Raw genomic sequence first — 21,020 nt, 5'->3', positions numbered from 1 at the left:
ACCATCAAAATGTGACTGAAGTCAAAATGAGACCATCAAAATGTGACTGAAGTCAAAATGAGACCATCAAAATGTCTGAAGTCAAAATGAGACCATCAAAATGTGACTGAAGTCAAGACTGGTTGGCCTGATTGAAGTAATGTATAATGTATGATTGGCGTCAGTGTCTCAGGAGGTAAGACCTATGGGTAAGACCAGTGGCTTGGGAATAAGAAGGTTCGATTCCTGTCTTCACCTATAGTGTCGAAGTGTCCTTGTATTGAGCAAGACACTGAACCCCTCACTGCTCCCGATGAGCAGGCTGGTGCCTTGCATGCATGGCTTCTTCCGCTGTGTCTGTGAATACAATGTACATTGTAAAGAGCTTTCTATAAAGGCGCTATGTAAATGCAAAATGTACCACTCATGTGAACGTCTTCCTCATGAGGCAGCAAGATTAGGAGTTGCAATCGTCTCCACTTCTCCTTCTCTGTAGAAAGTTGGCTTTCACCAGTTGTGGACGGTGCATTTATTTGAGTACTGTACTTATATATCAATATTGGCAGCAGGGTAAATTTGCATTTTGAAGTCAATTTGGAGGCTTGTAGTTCAGGTACACACTACATGCGATTTCAAAATAGATTATAACTGACTGTTGAACTTAAATACGTTTATTTTTATTTCTGGAATGAAGCAAATATTCTACAACGGCTGTGTCAGTCTGCATGTCAACATCAATGTCTGACATCATAGATTACTACCAGTAAGACTCCCTAATCGGGAGATAAGCGACCGTTGGTCGTTTATCTCCACAAATAGGCCAAAAGTTTGTTTTACCAAAATCGTCCTGATGGTGGCGCTAGATGGGACAGATGCGTTTTGATTACATGACTGTAGAGATACTGTGCGATTTGTGTGATTTTAGGGCAAAATCTGTAGGAGCAGTGTCCAAAAATGTGTTTTAAAAAATCGGCCTGAAGGTGGCGCTAAATGGGACAGATCCATGTTGATGAGATGAGTGTAGACATACTGTGTACCGATTTGCGTGATTTTAGGGCAAAATCTGTAGGAGCAGTGTTCAAAAATGTGTTGGAAAAAATTGGCCTGATGGTGGCGCTATATGGGACAGGTCCATGTTGATGACATGAGTGTAGACATACTGTGTAGTGATTTGCGTGATTTTAGGGCAAAATCTGTAGGAGCAGTGTCCAAAAATGTGTTTTAAAAAATCGGCCTGAAGGTGGCGCTATATGGGACAGATCCATGTTGATGAGATGAGTGTAGACATACTGTGTAGCGATTTGTGTGATTTTAGGGCAAAGATTGTAGGAGCAGTGTCCAAAAATGTGTTTTAAAAAATCGGCCTGAAGGTGGCGCTATATGGGACAGATCCAAGTTGATGACATGAGTGTAGACATACTGTGTACCGATTTGCGTGATTTTAGGGCAAAAATTGTAGGAGCAGTGTCCAAAAATGTGTTTTGCAAGAATCTGCCTCATGGTGGCGCTAGAAGAGGGCCATGTGAGAAATGAGGGGTGGGGTCTCCGCGCCGCGGAGGCGGACGAATAGGTACCGGTCCCGGCTCTCCCGGTCGCTCCTAGCCCGTGTTAAGGCATTTTATGTGAGCTGCAGTGGAGGGGGTCCTCCACTGGGGGCGCCACCACTTTTGCATCCGTTCTGGAGCACCAGGAGTCGGTGGTCCCCGGGAATTCCCCGTGAGCAGCCCCGTTGGGGTGGTCATTTTTGCACATTTGGTCATTTTTTACACCTGGGGGTCCCCCCTGGAGCTCCGGGGGTCCTTGGAGGTTGTAGTTTGGCAGGCAGGGAGTTTGTGTGGAAATTTTGGCATGGATCGGGGCAACGGTGGCGGAGATATGAGTAGGGGGAAAGTGTGACGTGTGACGTGTGACGAGTGACGTGACGGAAGGAAGGGAGGACAGACAGCTGGTGGAGGTTTGGATAGTATGAGAGTGTAAAGGTAACTGCGACCTACGGTCGCAACAACCAGTGTTCTCTAAGTTTCCAGCTATGAGACAGTGTTCATGTTCACAAATATTGATTACGCTGTCTGAGAGGATAACATTTTCATGTTTTTCACCTCAGAATGACTTTCAGAAGAACGCTGCACTTTACTTGTGAGCCGGGAGGATTGGATTCCCCCCTCGGCAATAAGAGCTTGCCGACAAGTAGCTTGCAGTCTGCGGGGAGAGAGGGACTAGCGGGAATGAAGATAGATGGCTGACGGTTCATTTGCTGGTTAAGAGAAGAGTGGGGGGATACCACAGAGGTTTGAAGAATCTAATTTTCTTTTTTCAAAGCCATGCCACTAGCCCAGTTTCCAACACCACTAGTTAAGAACTCTCTCCCACTTCCCCACAATAGGGATGCAACCATAGGGACATTTGATCTGGGCAGATACCGTTACCAATGTTTAAAATATCAATTTGGAAGATAAGCAATACGGATATTTGTTTAGTTGAGGGACAGCGAATACACTTTCCGGCACCGGCAATTATAACTAATCCGTGGCATAGCCGGTCAGAGCGGCAGTCGGCCTACCTATACCCCTCCCCAACACCACGACCACTGGACCACCGAACATAAATAACTAGCCCTTACCCGTTCAAAGATATGAGCTCCGAAATGATGTGCAGTGTGTGGGTTATGGGATGTGGGATGAGGGATGGAAAGTAACTTTAACTGGTGCTTGCATGATAATATGTAGGAGCATCAATGTAAGAAATACCCGTTTTGTTTAATGGCTACAGAGATACTGTGTTCCACCCCCCCCCCCCGCGCCCGCCCGCCTGCACACACACCCGCCTGCCTGCCTGCACGCACACACACACACACACACACACACACACACACACAGAGCTGGTTAAACATGTTGCCTCATGCTAGATGCAGAATAGATATGCCTCATGCTAGATGCAGAATAGATAGTAGATACACCATAAAAATGCTAATGTACAGCATATGATTTGTGAAAGTGATAAACGGGCTTCACAGTTATGTTAGGTGTGTTCATATGCTAATGGTGATGCGATTTCAGATCAATTGCTCCAGCCACTGAGGAGAAACGCTGTGACAGACAGACACTCACTCAGACACTCACTCAGACAGACAGACAGACAGACATTCGCAAAATTTTATGTTTGATGTATTACAACAAGCAGTCACATCACGTTTGCTTGCTCTCTGCTGGGGGACCACTGCTTCTGCCGGGGACCACCGCCACTGCCGCGGCATCAGCAAATACATCTTCATAAAATGAAGTGTCTGACCAACACACACATTTAGCCAGAGCGAAACAACAAGATATACATGGGCTACATCTGTGAATGTCAACTTATTTGCCGAAGTGATATTCAATCTTGACATTCTTTTTGACATCAGATATGTTGATTATTATTTTCTATTAAATGTTTCGGATGGACAGTTTCAAACAATCAAGCAGCGATTACCCACTTTGCTGTGAATAATAGTCTAATTAATGAATGTATTAATTAACGCAGCGCAGTGAGCACACGCACATGAGGTGAAGAGATTTGTTGTAGACCAGGGCGGGTGCAGAGGGGGAAAAGAGCAGACTAAGTACAGAGTGAAAGGTCAAGTTTATTAAGTATTGACGGTTCAAGTGGTTAAATATCTGAAAACACAAATTGACATGAATCCAAAATACACTTATGATCGATCGTGCTGTCAAACAATGAAACAATATGGAATCTATGAAAAGGTTGTGGGGGTCCCTGCTTCATCTCTCTCTCAGCTAAGGGGTCTTTGGCCTGAAAACGTTGAAGAACCCTGGTGTAGACAGAAAGAAGCGGTCCAAGGACAGTTGCAACTCTGGTCCATTTAACCATGAATAGAAGGTTTAAGTGGTTAATTAAATTATAATTAATTACTAAACTAAAACAGCCCGTGCTTGGCCTTGCTGTGGAGACGTTCCTCACTGCTGGCTGAGTCCAGCCTCGGGCCCGGTGGTCCTCTAGAGACAGCACTTCAAAGACAGACCCCCATACACCTCCCCCCAATATCTCCCCCCTGTAATAAACACCAGAACTTAAGGAATTAATTAGTCTGTGGATCAAAGATGACTTGGTACATGTAGCTTTGCTGCTTAAGATGCTCGCACTGGTACAGTTAGATGTTAGTCCAGTACGGTGTATGTATGTACAGTACGGTATGTATGTATGTATCCCTCGTGCGTAATATAGGATGACAGTTCATATAGACAGGAGGCTAATTGATCTTTCTCTAGTTTATAAAGGGAAAAAATTAGGAAATCTCCAGTGGTGGAAGAAGTGCTCAGATTTTGCTTATGTAAAAGTACCAATGCAAGATCTAATCTGCTCCAAGAAAAAGGCTTGTATTAAAATTTGGCTTAAGTAAACATACTAAAGTATTGGTATCAAAACTTGCAGTAAAATTGTTATATTGCTTCGAAAATAGCAGATCTGCAGTTCAAGCTTCCACTGCAAGATTCTGCAAACCTCCCCCACTTATAAGTAATTCTGGATAAGAGTGTCTGCTAAATGCAGACACTTAATTATAATTTGAACATGTTAAAACTACTTATCACGGCCTTCCCCTTTAAAAGTGTGTTTCACTTTAAAACGCTACTGGGTTCATTTTAAAGAGGTTTATCTGTTTTGTATGTGTCTATGGAGTTAAAATTACTCTAATAGACCCCCAGGTGTGGTTATAATATGCAAATATGTCTTCCCTGTGTATTTTTGGTTACTTACTGAAAGCTGAAAGCCTCTGGGTCAAAAGGGTAAGGGAGAACGATGTACTGCAAGTCAGCCCATAGAAGTCATTGCAATTCAACTGTAGTTAGCCTACTTTTAAAATAATCCTGGATGAACTGAAGACAATATTGATTTAAATAAAAATGTTTCCAAATGTATGGACTGTCTTTGTCAACATATCTTCTTGATTTCTAAATAAATGATGGATGTCACATTTAATTTGCCACTTGAATGGGCCGACAGACAACCTGTCGCTTTTCAGTGACATCACTGTATTTACTCTTTACTGCTATGCATTTACGAGGGCCGATTTAGAAGATCCCGACACTTTCAACTACAGAGTGAATTCACCAGGTTAGTATTAATCCAATAATAACTTGGAAGACTCCATTTGGAAGAAGCAAGATGCGATCATTTCCCAAAATAAATTGCGAGTGTGAATTTGTAGATGGCCGTGTGTGTCTATTGTAACTTCAAAATCCATTTTTCTTTTTCTACAAATTTGTATAATATAAATTGAAATAAATTAAAATGTAATTGAAAAAACATGGCCCCTCAAAGATGGAGGATCAAAGATTTTTTTCATTCAACTACAAGATCATATCCTTCATAGAGTTATAATCCCTCGGCTCCCATCAAAGAAGTAGGCTAGATGTGAAAAAATCCCATAATTCTGTAACATGTTAAAGATTAATGTTTGAACCGCGGTGTCATTTGCAGTAAGAGTTCACATGTGGTCCAACATCATGGCTTAACCTTTTATGTTCAAAAGCAAACCGTTATAAAAGAACCTGTGCTCCAATGGATCCAATGTAATTCACAAGCTCTTGTTTTGGTTCAATATTTGTAAAACCCACAAACACACTTAGGCTATAACCACTTCCACCGGAAATCAAACTCAGACAAAATAGCCGATCTACAACGCGCCGTGTTGTGAGCTTGTAGATTGGCTATTTTTGCTACTTTTGTTTTATGTGTCGTATGAGGAAGTAGAGCAGTGGTTCTCAAACTTGGGGTCGGGTCCCAAAATTATTATGTGGGGTCCCCAGATGATTAGCTTAATGTAATTTATTTTTCTCACTCAATGGTAAACAAACCAACACACAGTATAAGTGTATAAAGGGTATGTTACATGAGTTATATTTACTTTGTGGGCCGGCCATTTTTTGTACTGGCCGGCCTGGACTGGCCGGCAATGGACCGGCCTTTCTGGAATTGTCCCGCTTTTCCCAATGGCCAGCACGTCCCAGTGTCAATAAATGAATCTTATATATATATATATATATATATATATATATATATATACATACATATACATATATATATATATATATATATATACACATATACATATATATACATATATATATATATATATATATATATATATATATATATATATATATATATATATATATATATATATATATATATATAATCATTAATATATTATTGTTTCTAATAAAGCAGAATTAAACTTTTAGATTACTATTTTTTATTGTTTATTTCTTTCAGCTGATTGGACCAGATTATCTAATTGAGCTAATCAACTGACTGATTTTTCTTGATTATATTAGCTGATTTAATCAGTTCAACTGTTTCTACCTGATCAGCTGAATTTACTTGATCAGGTAATTTGACCTCATCAGCTGACCTGATCAACTAGTTATAGTGATTATCTCAGCGCTTGTATACCAACAGATGGACCAACCGAGGAACCGACCAACTTTTCCATATATAATTTGAGGAGTTCCTCACAATAGAGTACTACAGCCTATATTTTACATTAACTTTGTTTTCAAATGCAATTCAGGCTTTATGACAATTTTTACTGGGCTTGCATGTCTTCTTACTTTTAATTGTTGCTTCTTGCACTTTTGTCTTTGTTTAAATTAAAAACACTGCTCTTTCTGCACATGTCTTGTACCCCTGAGAAAGAAAAGCTTCAGCAGGCCAGCTTTCCGAATTAAACGTTTACATTTTCTTGGATCATGCCATGTCACAGACATTTCAGGTCTCAAGCCCTTCCTCAGTGTGTCTATGCCTGACTCTTGTCTTTTCTTCCTCTTTACATATATTTTTGAGGCTTCAGCACCCAAGTATACAGTATAGCACATTATTTGAGGTTGTTACTTGGCATATTTTTGTACACCTGAGGACAACCAGACATTTTCTATAGGGGTCATTCATATATTTCATATTAATGGGAGATGGTTTTGGTATTATTACAAAATAAATACAATAAAATAAATATGAAAACATTCTCTGTTCTGGCAAAAGCATCACTATTTTTTTCCTGAATCATCTTCAAACAAATGAGTAATGTACAAATGTAAAAGTGCCAGGAGTTGACATTCAGGAGTGCAAACTCGTCACCTTTAGGTGAAAATAGCTGTTTTTAATCCAAAATGGGTCATTAGTGTGATCTGTGTAGCCTATGTAGGCCTATGCGATTGAAGTCACCTTTTTCACCAGTGATGGGTTTGCACCCCATGGACATTTTTAGATTGTTCTACAGTAGGCCTACATAAATTATGTAGCCTTCCTTTGCACCTACAGCAATTAGATTTGTAAACGTGCGGCAGTCCCGCACAACTTTGTCAATGTAGTCTTCTGCTGTACACTAATTCAGTCCCCCCTGGGCTGTACACCTTTTTCTGCACAATTAAATAACTGTAGGCCTATCTTTGTTATGCTATTTGTCATCAAAACTCCTGACAGCTCCGCCCCCTGACAGCTCCGTCCCCTTCTCTCCACGACTGCAGCAGCCTACCCCTTCTCATTTAAATCGCCCACCCCACCCGACATTCTTTTCCATCCAGTTCTCAACCGTGCAGGACAGCAAAACTGTGAAACCACATTAAAAGATGGAAGCTGCAATAGGAGCGGCTTGTTTAGGAGCGGGGTTTACTCCGGCACAGGTGATATCTGGCGGAGCTGTCCTCGGAGCAATGGTTGGAGTTAACATTGAAGTTCTGGCCAATGTCGGGAAAATCACGATTGTCAAGCTAACCGAAGCTGCGCTGGCTGCCCTCAATGGAGCGACTGTGGCCGCTGAGGTGGCGAGTGTAGCAAGCAACGCATCATCAGTCGGTTCCCTTTCCACGGCCACCTATCGCACGGTTCGCACCTGTCAGTCAGCGGCGGCCGTGGGTGAAGGAGTGGTGGGTGTGGAGGGAGGAGTGGTGGGGGGGCTGGCTGGCGCCAGGGCTGGAGAAGTGGCAGTGGAGACTGGGGCAAAGGTAATTCTTCTTCTTCTCTGGGTTTGCTGGCGGGTTGCAAACGGCTGTGTGTGTTATCATGTCCTCTTGCGCTGAGCAGTCATCAGGGCCGTGCTTACCATACAGGCAAACTATGCAGCCGCCTGGGGCCCCACACAGCCCGGGGGCCTCATGAGATCCTGATTACACAAGTCCTACATGTCTGTGAAAAATCTATCAATGTGTATTCAAACTGTCTGGGGGCTCCTAAAATGAAAGGGAATTAATTCACGTATATGTATAAATGGGTCAGTGACGTGACGCCCCAAAAAACATGTTTTTTAAAAAACTTTAAATAGCAGGCATAAAAATTATTTACTTTTGTTCTACTCACTCTCAACTTTATGGAAACACATTTTGTTTTTAGATATTTTATTGGAATCAGACTTTATTGAGCAGTTTGTTGTACTTGTGCCTAAAACCGTCATCTGGTGTGACATGACAATAATTGTTCATAAAATGAAAATGGAGTACACCTTTCTTAAGTTACTCACTTTATCAAAGTCCTTTATCATAACTAACCTGTGATCCACTATAGTTTTGTGAAAATTAATTGAATCTGTATATTTTTTTCATAATCAACACTCTGTGTGAGGCCCATGTTGTCGATCTTTCAACATATTTTAATTTTATTCTGACAAAAACTTTCTTTAAAATTACACAAATATTTGTGACTCTTCCTGATACTATTTTCTATGTAAACCATACACATTTTTTCGGTTTCATCATTAATAAAGGTATGATTTCTCACTATTTGGAATGTCACACCAGATGACTTAGTGTCACACCAGATGACCATATCTTCATGTGTCAAAGCAAACTGTGTTTTAACCTACCTATTAGTGAGTACTGAACTTTACTGATTGATTAAACAATTACCCAGGAAAAACAGCAACAGTAAAATTGCTTTAACATTAAATAACATGGCCTTAATATTTCTGAACAGGATAGTATTGTTGGGCCTTAACATAGGATAACAAAGAATTGTAGTAGTAGATGGATGATGAGGATGTGCACAGGAATGCTACGCACACCTAAGTCTTCTGCCGGCCCACGGCAGAAGGATCTTAAAGAGACAATAAGGTGCATAGCCACACTGGGAGCCAAGGCAACATTTTATTAACACCAATTATTGGAAACAACTCAGCATTCAGGTGTATTACTTTTTTCCGAAGTCTCCTGAACTTGAACACAGCATTTTGAGTTGAACAAATTTATTTACGAATCATGTCGTTACACCACATCTCCACTAGCTAAAGAGTGCTGGGTTGTGCAACTCCGAAAATAGCTGATCTACAAGCTCTTGCAGCACAATGCGTTGAGAGCTTGTAGATCAGCTATTTTCGCTATGTTTGTCTCGGGTCCTACCTTACCTCATTGTCCAGTCCAGTGAGTGAAAGTACAAAAGTATTAGATTAGATTAGAATAGACATTTAGACTGCATTGTACATCAGCCAGTCACATTTGGTGAGGGTATAGACATTTAGACTGTATTGTACATCAGCCAGTCACATTTGGTGAGGGTAGCAAACCGTTTGCCCTGTTGCGGTTCTGCTATGCCACAGACAACTTCCTGCTCTTTGTAGAAAATGCAGTCTCGCCCCTTTGGCCAGACAAAACCATTTTTAATTTTTCCAAGTTGATTCATGCAGTTTATCTCTAGCCCCTCCTTATTAATGGTAACAATCTGCCCCACATATGGCTTTCCCTCATATTTGATTATGACAAACTGTCCTTGTGTGTATTCATCTGAGGAGGTGTCTGAATCCTCAGCTTGGGCCTCTCCAATAGATGCACTTGTGTCCAGCACCTGAGTAGAAGACCTTCAGGAGGAGACATTTAAATGTAATTTATTTGTCAGGTAGATTGTTTTTAGTAGTAAAATGTAATTACTAGCAAGTCCTCAAGTTTGCCAAGTATGTTATACTCACTGAGCTCCGGAAGCTGTTTTGGGCCTGCAGCTGACCTGGGAAGGGGGCAGTTCCGCAGATGGGCCACCACTTAGTTAAGGAAGAAAAGGAATGAATGGATGACATAAGTTACTTTATTGTCATTAAACAGGTACAATTACAGGTATCATAAAATTGGCAAAGAGAATGATTTAGTTATACTTACTCATCACTTGTCTTGTCACCTGGCACCTCAGCCCTGGAGACTTGGTCGAACTGTAATTTCCGTGGGTTGTGACAGGTGCAGATCTGAGGAAACTGGCAGAAACAACTCAGGTCTCTGTAAACTATCTTTCCCGGGAAGATAGAAAGAACCTGGTGCGTAGTGCTGATGCCAGTCACTGGACGCACTGATGGAGGGACCATTTCATCCATGTTGGATATCTTCTCTTCTTCGATCCACATGACAGTGACTTTTTCAGAGGACTTCTGTAAATACTCACACAGATCCCTCGGTGTTTGTAGGTCACTGCCTCCGAGGACATACATGTCTGCCTTACGCTTCAGCACCCCTCCCACACCATCAGGTGCGCCCTTTCCATGGGAACGCTCTGAAAAGTTCCAGGTGACCCTCTTGAATCCCCATGTATAAGGAATGCTGCTCATGAGGAAGCAGTTTGTGCGATTCCGGTTACCACCCATTTTCTGTTGTCAAGTGTCTTATATTAACTGCTTATAACGGATAGTTATTATAAAGTGTTACCACAATATAAGGTTTAGGTTTCTGTGAAGGGGTTTCTGCTCTGTCTGATGAATTTGCTGTATCACCGAATGAAGCTAAATTAAATTATGTAAAAATGTTTAAAACGTTGTTTTAAACATGTTAAAATGTTTTAAATGGACAAAAGAAACATGGGACTTGTTATTTATTGTTATGTCTGTAGGAAAATACAGTATATATCATCTGGTGTGACAATCAAGTCATCTGGCGTGACAAGCAGATATGTCAGACCAGATGACGAAGTGTCACACCAGATGACGTTTTCTGCATTTAGGACTACCTTGAGGCTACCAGGTACACATTAGCATGCTAACAACATGCTAGCTATAACAAAACAACCTAGATTTACATGTAATTATGACCAAAGTTTCAAATAACTTTTGCTTTATTAATGAAAAAGGTGTCACACCAGATGACATCCAGAAGTGCCACACTTGTCAAAGTTTCAACAAGATGGCATTTCATGAAAATGTTAAAATCATAACTCACCTCAGACACCTGTCTTGCAGTTGTGCTGGGAGTGCTGAATAGCCTTACAGAAGAAGGACCTCTCTAGCCCAGTAGGTGTCCAAATTATTGCCTGTTTAATTTTTCCAAACTAGTGTCACACCAGATGATTTTGGTTTGGGGGACAAAATCTTTTTGATCAGAAATGACTGAAAACATTATGCTTGGACTTTGAAAAGATATAGGCTCACAAATAGACATTTTTTTTTGCCTAAATTCATTTTTAAATGAATTTTAGCAATTCTTTTTCTTAGTTTTATTCAAGTTCCCACTTTGAGAAACAAGGTCGGGACAGTCACACCAGATGACATTTACCATGTTTGGTTGAAGATTCTGAAGAAATGAGGAATGAAATGTTTTAATCTTGAGTAAGTTCACATAAAGCTTAATGTCCTGCACAATATTCAGAAGGTTTTTGACAAATATATTTTTTATTTATACATGTTTGACACCGAGGACAGCGAAAACGCTACGTCACGTCACCCACCCACGGGTCAGTGACGTGACGCCCCAAAAAACATGTTTTTTAAAAAACTTTAAATAGCAGGCATAAAAATTATTTACTTTTGTTCTACTCACTCTCAACTTTATGGAAACACATTTTGTTTTTAGATATTTTATTGGAATCAGACTTTATTGAGCAGTTTGTTGTACTTGTGCCTAAAACCGTCATCTGGTGTGACATGACAATAATTGTTCATAAAATGAAAATGGAGTACACCTTTCTTAAGTTACTCACTTTATCAAAGTCCTTTATCATAACTAACCTGTGATCCACTATAGTTTTGTGAAAATTAATTGAATCTGTATATTTTTTTCATAATCAACACTCTGTGTGAGGCCCATGTTGTCGATCTTTCAACATATTTTAATTTTATTCTGACAAAAACTTTCTTTAAAATTACACAAATATTTGTGACTCTTCCTGATACTATTTTCTATGTAAACCATACACATTTTTTCGGTTTCATCATTAATAAAGGTATGATTTCTCACTATTTGGAATGTCACACCAGATGACTTAGTGTCACACCAGATGACCATATCTTCATGTGTCAAAGCAAACTGTGTTTTAACCTACCTATTAGTGAGTACTGAACTTTACTGATTGATTAAACAATTACCCAGGAAAAACAGCAACAGTAAAATTGCTTTAACATTAAATAACATGGCCTTAATATTTCTGAACAGGATAGTATTGTTGGGCCTTAACATAGGATAACAAAGAATTGTAGTAGTAGATGGATGATGAGGATGTGCACAGGAATGCTACGCACACCTAAGTCTTCTGCCGGCCCACGGCAGAAGGATCTTAAAGAGACAATAAGGTGCATAGCCACACTGGGAGCCAAGGCAACATTTTATTAACACCAATTATTGGAAACAACTCAGCATTCAGGTGTATTACTTTTTTCCGAAGTCTCCTGAACTTGAACACAGCATTTTGAGTTGAACAAATTTATTTACGAATCATGTCGTTACACCACATCTCCACTAGCTAAAGAGTGCTGGGTTGTGCAACTCCGAAAATAGCTGATCTACAAGCTCTTGCAGCACAATGCGTTGAGAGCTTGTAGATCAGCTATTTTCGCTATGTTTGTCTCGGGTCCTACCTTACCTCATTGTCCAGTCCAGTGAGTGAAAGTACAAAAGTATTAGATTAGATTAGAATAGACATTTAGACTGCATTGTACATCAGCCAGTCACATTTGGTGAGGGTATAGACATTTAGACTGTATTGTACATCAGCCAGTCACATTTGGTGAGGGTAGCAAACCGTTTGCCCTGTTGCGGTTCTGCTATGCCACAGACAACTTCCTGCTCTTTGTAGAAAATGCAGTCTCGCCCCTTTGGCCAGACAAAACCATTTTTAATTTTTCCAAGTTGATTCATGCAGTTTATCTCTAGCCCCTCCTTATTAATGGTAACAATCTGCCCCACATATGGCTTTCCCTCATATTTGATTATGACAAACTGTCCTTGTGTGTATTCATCTGAGGAGGTGTCTGAATCCTCAGCTTGGGCCTCTCCAATAGATGCACTTGTGTCCAGCACCTGAGTAGAAGACCTTCAGGAGGAGACATTTAAATGTAATTTATTTGTCAGGTAGATTGTTTTTAGTAGTAAAATGTAATTACTAGCAAGTCCTCAAGTTTGCCAAGTATGTTATACTCACTGAGCTCCGGAAGCTGTTTTGGGCCTGCAGCTGACCTGGGAAGGGGGCAGTTCCGCAGATGGGCCACCACTTAGTTAAGGAAGAAAAGGAATGAATGGATGACATAAGTTACTTTATTGTCATTAAACAGGTACAATTACAGGTATCATAAAATTGGCAAAGAGAATGATTTAGTTATACTTACTCATCACTTGTCTTGTCACCTGGCACCTCAGCCCTGGAGACTTGGTCGAACTGTAATTTCCGTGGGTTGTGACAGGTGCAGATCTGAGGAAACTGGCAGAAACAACTCAGGTCTCTGTAAACTATCTTTCCCGGGAAGATAGAAAGAACCTGGTGCGTAGTGCTGATGCCAGTCACTGGACGCACTGATGGAGGGACCATTTCATCCATGTTGGATATCTTCTCTTCTTCGATCCACATGACAGTGACTTTTTCAGAGGACTTCTGTAAATACTCACACAGATCCCTCGGTGTTTGTAGGTCACTGCCTCCGAGGACATACATGTCTGCCTTACGCTTCAGCACCCCTCCCACACCATCAGGTGCGCCCTTTCCATGGGAACGCTCTGAAAAGTTCCAGGTGACCCTCTTGAATCCCCATGTATAAGGAATGCTGCTCATGAGGAAGCAGTTTGTGCGATTCCGGTTACCACCCATTTTCTGTTGTCAAGTGTCTTATATTAACTGCTTATAACGGATAGTTATTATAAAGTGTTACCACAATATAAGGTTTAGGTTTCTGTGAAGGGGTTTCTGCTCTGTCTGATGAATTTGCTGTATCACCGAATGAAGCTAAATTAAATTATGTAAAAATGTTTAAAACGTTGTTTTAAACATGTTAAAATGTTTTAAATGGACAAAAGAAACATGGGACTTGTTATTTATTGTTATGTCTGTAGGAAAATACAGTATATATCATCTGGTGTGACAATCAAGTCATCTGGCGTGACAAGCAGATATGTCAGACCAGATGACGAAGTGTCACACCAGATGACGTTTTCTGCATTTAGGACTACCTTGAGGCTACCAGGTACACATTAGCATGCTAACAACATGCTAGCTATAACAAAACAACCTAGATTTACATGTAATTATGACCAAAGTTTCAAATAACTTTTGCTTTATTAATGAAAAAGGTGTCACACCAGATGACATCCAGAAGTGCCACACTTGTCAAAGTTTCAACAAGATGGCATTTCATGAAAATGTTAAAATCATAACTCACCTCAGACACCTGTCTTGCAGTTGTGCTGGGAGTGCTGAATAGCCTTACAGAAGAAGGACCTCTCTAGCCCAGTAGGTGTCCAAATTATTGCCTGTTTAATTTTTCCAAACTAGTGTCACACCAGATGATTTTGGTTTGGGGGACAAAATCTTTTTGATCAGAAATGACTGAAAACATTATGCTTGGACTTTGAAAAGATATAGGCTCACAAATAGACATTTTTTTTTTGCCTAAATTCATTTTTAAATGAATTTTAGCAATTCTTTTTCTTAGTTTTATTCAAGTTCCCACTTTGAGAAACAAGGTCGGGACAGTCACACCAGATGACATTTACCATGTTTGGTTGAAGATTCTGAAGAAATGAGGAATGAAATGTTTTAATCTTGAGTAAGTTCACATAAAGCTTAATGTCCTGCACAATATTCAGAAGGTTTTTGACAAATATATTTTTTATTTATACATGTTTGACACCGAGGACAGCGAAAACGCTACGTCACGTCACCCACCCATATATCAATTTGGGGGCCCAAAAATCTGTGTGAAAATATTTATATTCAAAAGTTTTGAGGGCCCCCGAATTGACATATATGTGTATCAATTCCTTTTCGTTTTGGGGGCCCAGACAAATTCAACATACCCCGTCAATATATGTAGCGCTCTCTGAGCATAAACACAGGCTGCAAACCTGGTTAGACCTGGTGGCCACTGGCTCCTGGCTCAGGTAATGGCTCAGGTAATGTTCAGCATTCCATTGTCATGTCAGCAACCTGCCAAAGTCAGATGCTATGCTGCACCACCCATGCCTCCAGGTCCAAACACTCAGAAACAAACAGAAGGCCTCGAACCTTGGCACTATGCACTGTGCTCTTAAAGGTCCAGTGCTACATGTTGATAACATAATAATGTTCACATGGATCCAATGTAGTCGGGTGGAACGAATGGATCCAGCTTGTAGTGTCCAACTGGTGTCATCTGTAACACAATGTATACATAAACGTATATCATTCAAACTTGTATAATAAATGTATTGTTCTTGTCACATGGAAACCTTGCATGTCCAAAACCGTTCATTTTGCAACCCCATATTTACATATGTTAATCCTGAGCAAAAGCCGGTTTGATAGATGCCAAATGTTTGCATTAAATCAACCTGGTTAAAAATCTTTTTTTTTTAATGCAAACATTTGGTATCTATCAACCGGCCTTTGGTCCGGATTAACATATGTAAATATGGTCTTGTTTCGCTGCCTAGAATGTTTTTATAGACGTTTTTCAAAACGTAGATGAGGAAATGAATGGGGAAAATTTGCCACTGGGTCCAGTGGGTCACATGACTTCACAGCTCTATTGCCACCTCATCCTTTCTATTACTTACCGAGAAGTTACTCCTGACGTTTGAATGCTTTAATATTTCCTTCCTTTCTGATCCTCGTCCCATCTTTTTTTGCCAGGTACTGTCAACGGCTGGGAAGGTGGTCGGTACTGTGGGTGGAGCCCTCGGCGTCATCGCCGGAGGAGTCGAAATGGGATTTGCTATCAACGCTCTGGTCAATGGAAGTCCAACTCAGAATGAAGTCATCGAGTTTAAGGATGCGCTGAAAGCAGTAAAGCCCGGCAGTCTCAATGCGAAGCAGCTTGTTGCTTTTAACTGTGCCCTCAGAGACACAGAAACTCTCCTCGAAGATGTCACTCACTATGTGAAGGCTGTCAACGGCACCAAGGTTGGCGGCGGGGCCGTTTCCGCAATTGGAAGCGGCCTCTCGGTGGCTGGTATCTTCTTCCCTCCCCTCCTCATCCCTGGTCTGATCACCACTGCAGTGGGAGCCACCACCTCCATCACCACCATGATCATTGAACTCACCAGGGATCACAAGGATCGCCTTATCAAGATCATGGAAAAGCTCATGCCATCCGGTCTTTATGCTCTGAGTAGTGAATAATTTGGTGAGGAAGAAGGATGCAGCAGCAACCATGAATCACAAAGCCTACCTCATCTACTGTATTCGATAGCTTAATCAGGGATGTGATTTTTCCTGATTACGCAGGAATTACTGCTTTTTTGACCTGATCGCCTAGAATTCACTGCTGTGTTTTTATTGTTTTTTATTGTGCTAGATATTTCTAGTTACTTTCCATTTTTTTGTCCTTTGCCAATCACATGCCTGAGCTTTAGATTAGATAGCATTAGACTAGATTACTACAGCTCTGATTGAGCTAAGAACATTGTTATAACGATCATTAGATATTTTTTTGTCTTTAAAAATATATATATTTCTTCATGGTTTGAGGTCAAACAATTCAAATACTAAAAATCACTATTTGTGAATGCCTTAACTTCTGCCAGTGTGCCGGTGATCGCCCTCCCCTGTGCCAATGTTGGCACCTGTGCCTAAGATTGCCTACCCCTGATATATAATCATCTGACCCGTATATTTTTTATTAAGAAGCCTCAAAGTCTAATACAGTCTGATGGTGACAGCCTTAACAGTAGTTGAAATTCTGAATTAAGTGTAGTGTGGATGGCATTCAGATTGCATTCACTGTTAAAAACCCAATTGGGCCAAGGAGAATGACATAGTTGTAAGTTGAAGAGAAGTTGACCAAGTAACTCCAAAAAGCTGCTGTAGAATAATGAATATTGTGAATTGTTTGGTATGTCCAGTTGCAGAATTCATTGCTTAATTTTGTAATAAAAAGCCCCTATAAAATGGACTGAAATATTTCCACTTTGTTGGAGGAAGGGTTTTGAAACACATACCATGACATTACCAATCCTGGACTAAAAGCAGGTCCGATTACATATTGTATATTACAATATGTATATGCAATGTATGCACCATTTCAGTGCAAAATGATAATTTTTACAGCAAACATGACAGTTAGCCAAAATGAATGCGTTACTTCCCTCTTGACTTTAATATGCCTTTTTAAAACCATGTCGGGTATTAATTTGTCTCTGGGAAAGGCTTTGCTGAATATGTGCAGTATAGTCCGACCTTGCTTCTTGTATACGCTAGCCGGGCAGGAGTTCCCAAACTTTTTTGGCTCGGACATCCCTATAAATAATATTAAGTAAGCAAGAGGCGAACATTGTGAAAATAGCAGATCTACATGCCAACAATGCCTTGCGTTGCGAGGCGTTGTGAGCATGTAGATCGGCTATTTTCACAATATTTATCTTTGGAACCGAGTCACATTAAATGTAATAGGCCTACCTACAATTTCAAGTGCTTGTCAGGGTGGGGGTCCCTAGTTCAAATATGTTTATTTTGGGGGTCACAGCCAAAAAAGGTTTGAGAACCACTGAAGTAGAGCATTAATGTACGGGGGGGGGGGGGGGGGGGGGGGGGGGGGAAGAAAAACATAAAAAAGTTGCAATGTGGAGATACAAGGATTCTGCTGGACAGCAACGATTGTCTAGTCTATTCAGTCCAGCAGGGTATTATATGGTGTCATCCAGGGAATCTTCTATGGCCACCCTGTGTAGCCAATATAATGACATTACCCCGCGGATAACAAATCATAGCCTGTACAACACATGCTGATGAGGCCCCGGCTCTACGCTGGCATTACTCCACGTGTCGATAAAGAGACTTGATTCATGGCGGCTAATATGAGAGGCAGGCTTTTCCAAAACACACTCTGGATGGATTAGCATCGGAAATCCATACAAGCACGTTTGTCCATAAATGAGGATTTCTTATCTTTCAGTGTTGTCCCCCCGCAGACGGACGGACAGGAGCGGTGGTTATTGAGCGAACAAGCAACGTTTCACCACTTTATAGATCTGCTCTGAGGGAGGTGTTTCACAAAAGAGGATTACCCAATTTAGTCAGATGGGCTGTGAAAACAGGCTTTATGGATTTGAATAATTCCGTTGCCGACAGAAACCTTGTATCTCCATATTTCAACCTTGTATTGTATTGTATTTCTTTTTGTTAATATACAGAATTGTTGTACAAAAGTGTTGAAAAGAGCAGATCTACAACCTGCGCTATTTTCACTATTTTCAAATGTTTTAAATTCAATTTTTTAAATACAAGTTTCCACAGGACAGGTCATTTATCTTCATTATCTCTGTTTAGGGAACAGGAAGACATCATGTGATCATTGTGAAAGTGACACTTGTTTTACTTAGAGTACTGTACTTAAGACAAATGTTGGTTGGAGGTGACTCTCTCCTAAAGTGTAGGCCTACTGTATGTTGATTGCCCTTCTCTCCTTGCTCCTTATAAAGTATCCTCTCTCTCTCTCTCTCTCTCTCTCTCTCTCTCTCTCTCTCTCTCTCTCTCTCTCTCTCTCTCACACACACACACACACACACACACACACACACACACACACACACACACACATCCCTATTCAAAATGTAATTGCAATATTACTTTATGTGCCAAGTAATGCACCATATTACTTTTGCATTACTTTCATAAAAATGCAATAGTCTAGCTATTCCACCCTCTTCTATTTAATGTGAAAGAAGGTACGATAAATGGAGTGGAACAGAATGATACAATAATGTCATTTTTATTGAAATGCTGTTTTAGCGAGTTACTGTAAACTGTCAACGTCAGGATGAAACACGCACATATAAAATGTATTTAAAAACTCAAAAGACTCAATTGCATTGTCATTAGTTTGAATGCATTAATAACCTGATTCAATGGGAAAACTATAAACAACAAATCTGAAAGTTAATTGCTTGACGCAGAACACGGATACAGAGAGTTGGGTATAGCGGTAAAAAGATGGGTTTCATTGCAGAGGTTGGAAGATGGAGATAGGGGGAATGACGTTGGAGAGGTAATGGAGGGTGCCGGAGCGCAGCTGGACTGGCGACGGGGGAGAGTGTGCGGCTGGCCAGAGTGAAGCAGAGGTGAGGACACAGGTTGGTAGTGGTACTCTAGAGCAGCAGTGTTCATTGTTTCAGCAAATTCTAATTTTAGTCTAGTCTTAGTCTTTTGAATAACTCAACATTTTTATAGTCTTAGTCCTGTCTTAGTCTTCTGAAATAGTTTTAGTCTAGTCTTAGTCGACTAAATGTCAAAACATTTTAGTCTTAGTCTTTGTCTTTTGGGATTATTCTTAGACTTTTAGTCTTCATCTTTTATGATACGTTTTTTAGGCCAAATAACCACATACCGGTAACTCTGAACAAGTCATTGTCTTCTACTACCTGTTACTTGGTCAAAATAAACCATGCATAAAAGATGTAGTTGGCTTTAATTTCATTGCAGTTACATACCAGTGTTCATTTTTACAGCCATTAGTCTTAGACTTAGATTTAGTCTTGACTCTTAATCTTAGTCTTTTGAATAACACAATAGTCTTCTGAAATTGTCTAGTCGTATCGATAAAATATGAAAATCTTGTAGTCTTTTAGTCTTAGTCTTAGTCGACAAAATTAACACTGTAGTGCAGAGGTTCTCAAACTTCTTTAGGCTGTGACCCCCAAAATAAACATATTTGAACTGGGGACCCCCCACCCTGACAAGCACTTGTAATTGTAGATATTACATTTAATGTGACTCCTTGCGAGGTGTTGTGAGCATGTGGATCTGCTGTTTTCACAATGTTCGCCTCTTGCTTACTTATTTGACAGTTTGGCTTAAAACGTTCTTGAAAATCCTTAGTTAGTTAGTTAGTTTACTGTTGAGTGAGACATTTTCTTTACATTAGCTAATCATCTGGGGACCCCACAAAATAATTTGGGGACCCCAAGTTTGAGAACCACTGCTCTAGTGGACCGAAAGGCAGGCAGGCAGGCAGGCAGATGGGAATTTAGTGTGATCCTAGGGCAGAAAAACGGCATGTATGAATGTTGGAAATCATTAGGAAGTGACCCGAGAACGCCAGTAGCTGAACCAAACAATCTGGAGACAGACAAGTGAGTGTGTTTTAATAACACCTAGACTGTGCTCTACTAGGCTCTAGTCTAGACTAGAGGGACTGGAGGACTGATAGAGCGTACTAGGCTGTTTTGTTGTTGTTTTGTGCTCCCAACACGCCACAACACAGTGTGAGCTTGTAAAACGGCTACATTCGCTGAATGTTTGTCTAGGGACAGAAGCGTTTTAATATGAAAGTAATATGAGATAATAATTATAATGTGTTGTAATTTAATGTGTTATAATCCCCAACCCTTTGCCTACATATCACTCATCCTCTTCTACGCCCTGGCTGGGACTGACAGGGACTGCACTCTTCAGTGTTGTAAAGTAACTAAGTACATTTACTCAAGTACATTACTTAAGTACAATTTTGAAGTACTTTTACTTACTGGAGTATTTCCAATTTCCAGTACTTTTACTTCTACTCCACTACATCTCAGATCCAAATATTGTACTTTTACTCCACTACATTTATTTGAGAACTTTAGTTACCAGTTACTTTGAAGATATAACTTATAATATTATAAAACATACATTAACCACTGTAGCCCTAT

The 21,020-nt window shown here is 40.4% G+C and overlaps 1 protein-coding gene across 1 annotated transcript; it reads left to right on the top strand.

Moving 5' to 3' along the window:
• The first annotated feature begins 7,562 nt into the window (after positions 1 to 7,562).
• LOC308288157 (uncharacterized protein) lies at positions 7,563 to 17,654 on the top strand. The gene is made up of 2 exons (XM_080729510.1): positions 7,563 to 7,976; positions 16,027 to 17,654. The coding sequence occupies exons 1-2, from the start codon at positions 7,602 to 7,604 to the stop codon at positions 16,513 to 16,515; spliced, it is 864 nt and encodes a 287-aa protein (XP_080585636.1). The 5' UTR covers positions 7,563 to 7,601; the 3' UTR covers positions 16,516 to 17,654.
• The last annotated feature ends 3,366 nt before the right edge of the window (positions 17,655 to 21,020 follow it).

Source organism: Nannobrachium achirus (genome assembly GCF_963921795.1).
Source record: "Nannobrachium achirus genome assembly, chromosome: 7".
Classification (NCBI taxonomy): domain Eukaryota; kingdom Metazoa; phylum Chordata; class Actinopteri; order Myctophiformes; family Myctophidae; genus Nannobrachium; species Nannobrachium achirus.
This window is presented reverse-complemented; position numbering and strand designations above follow the sequence as displayed.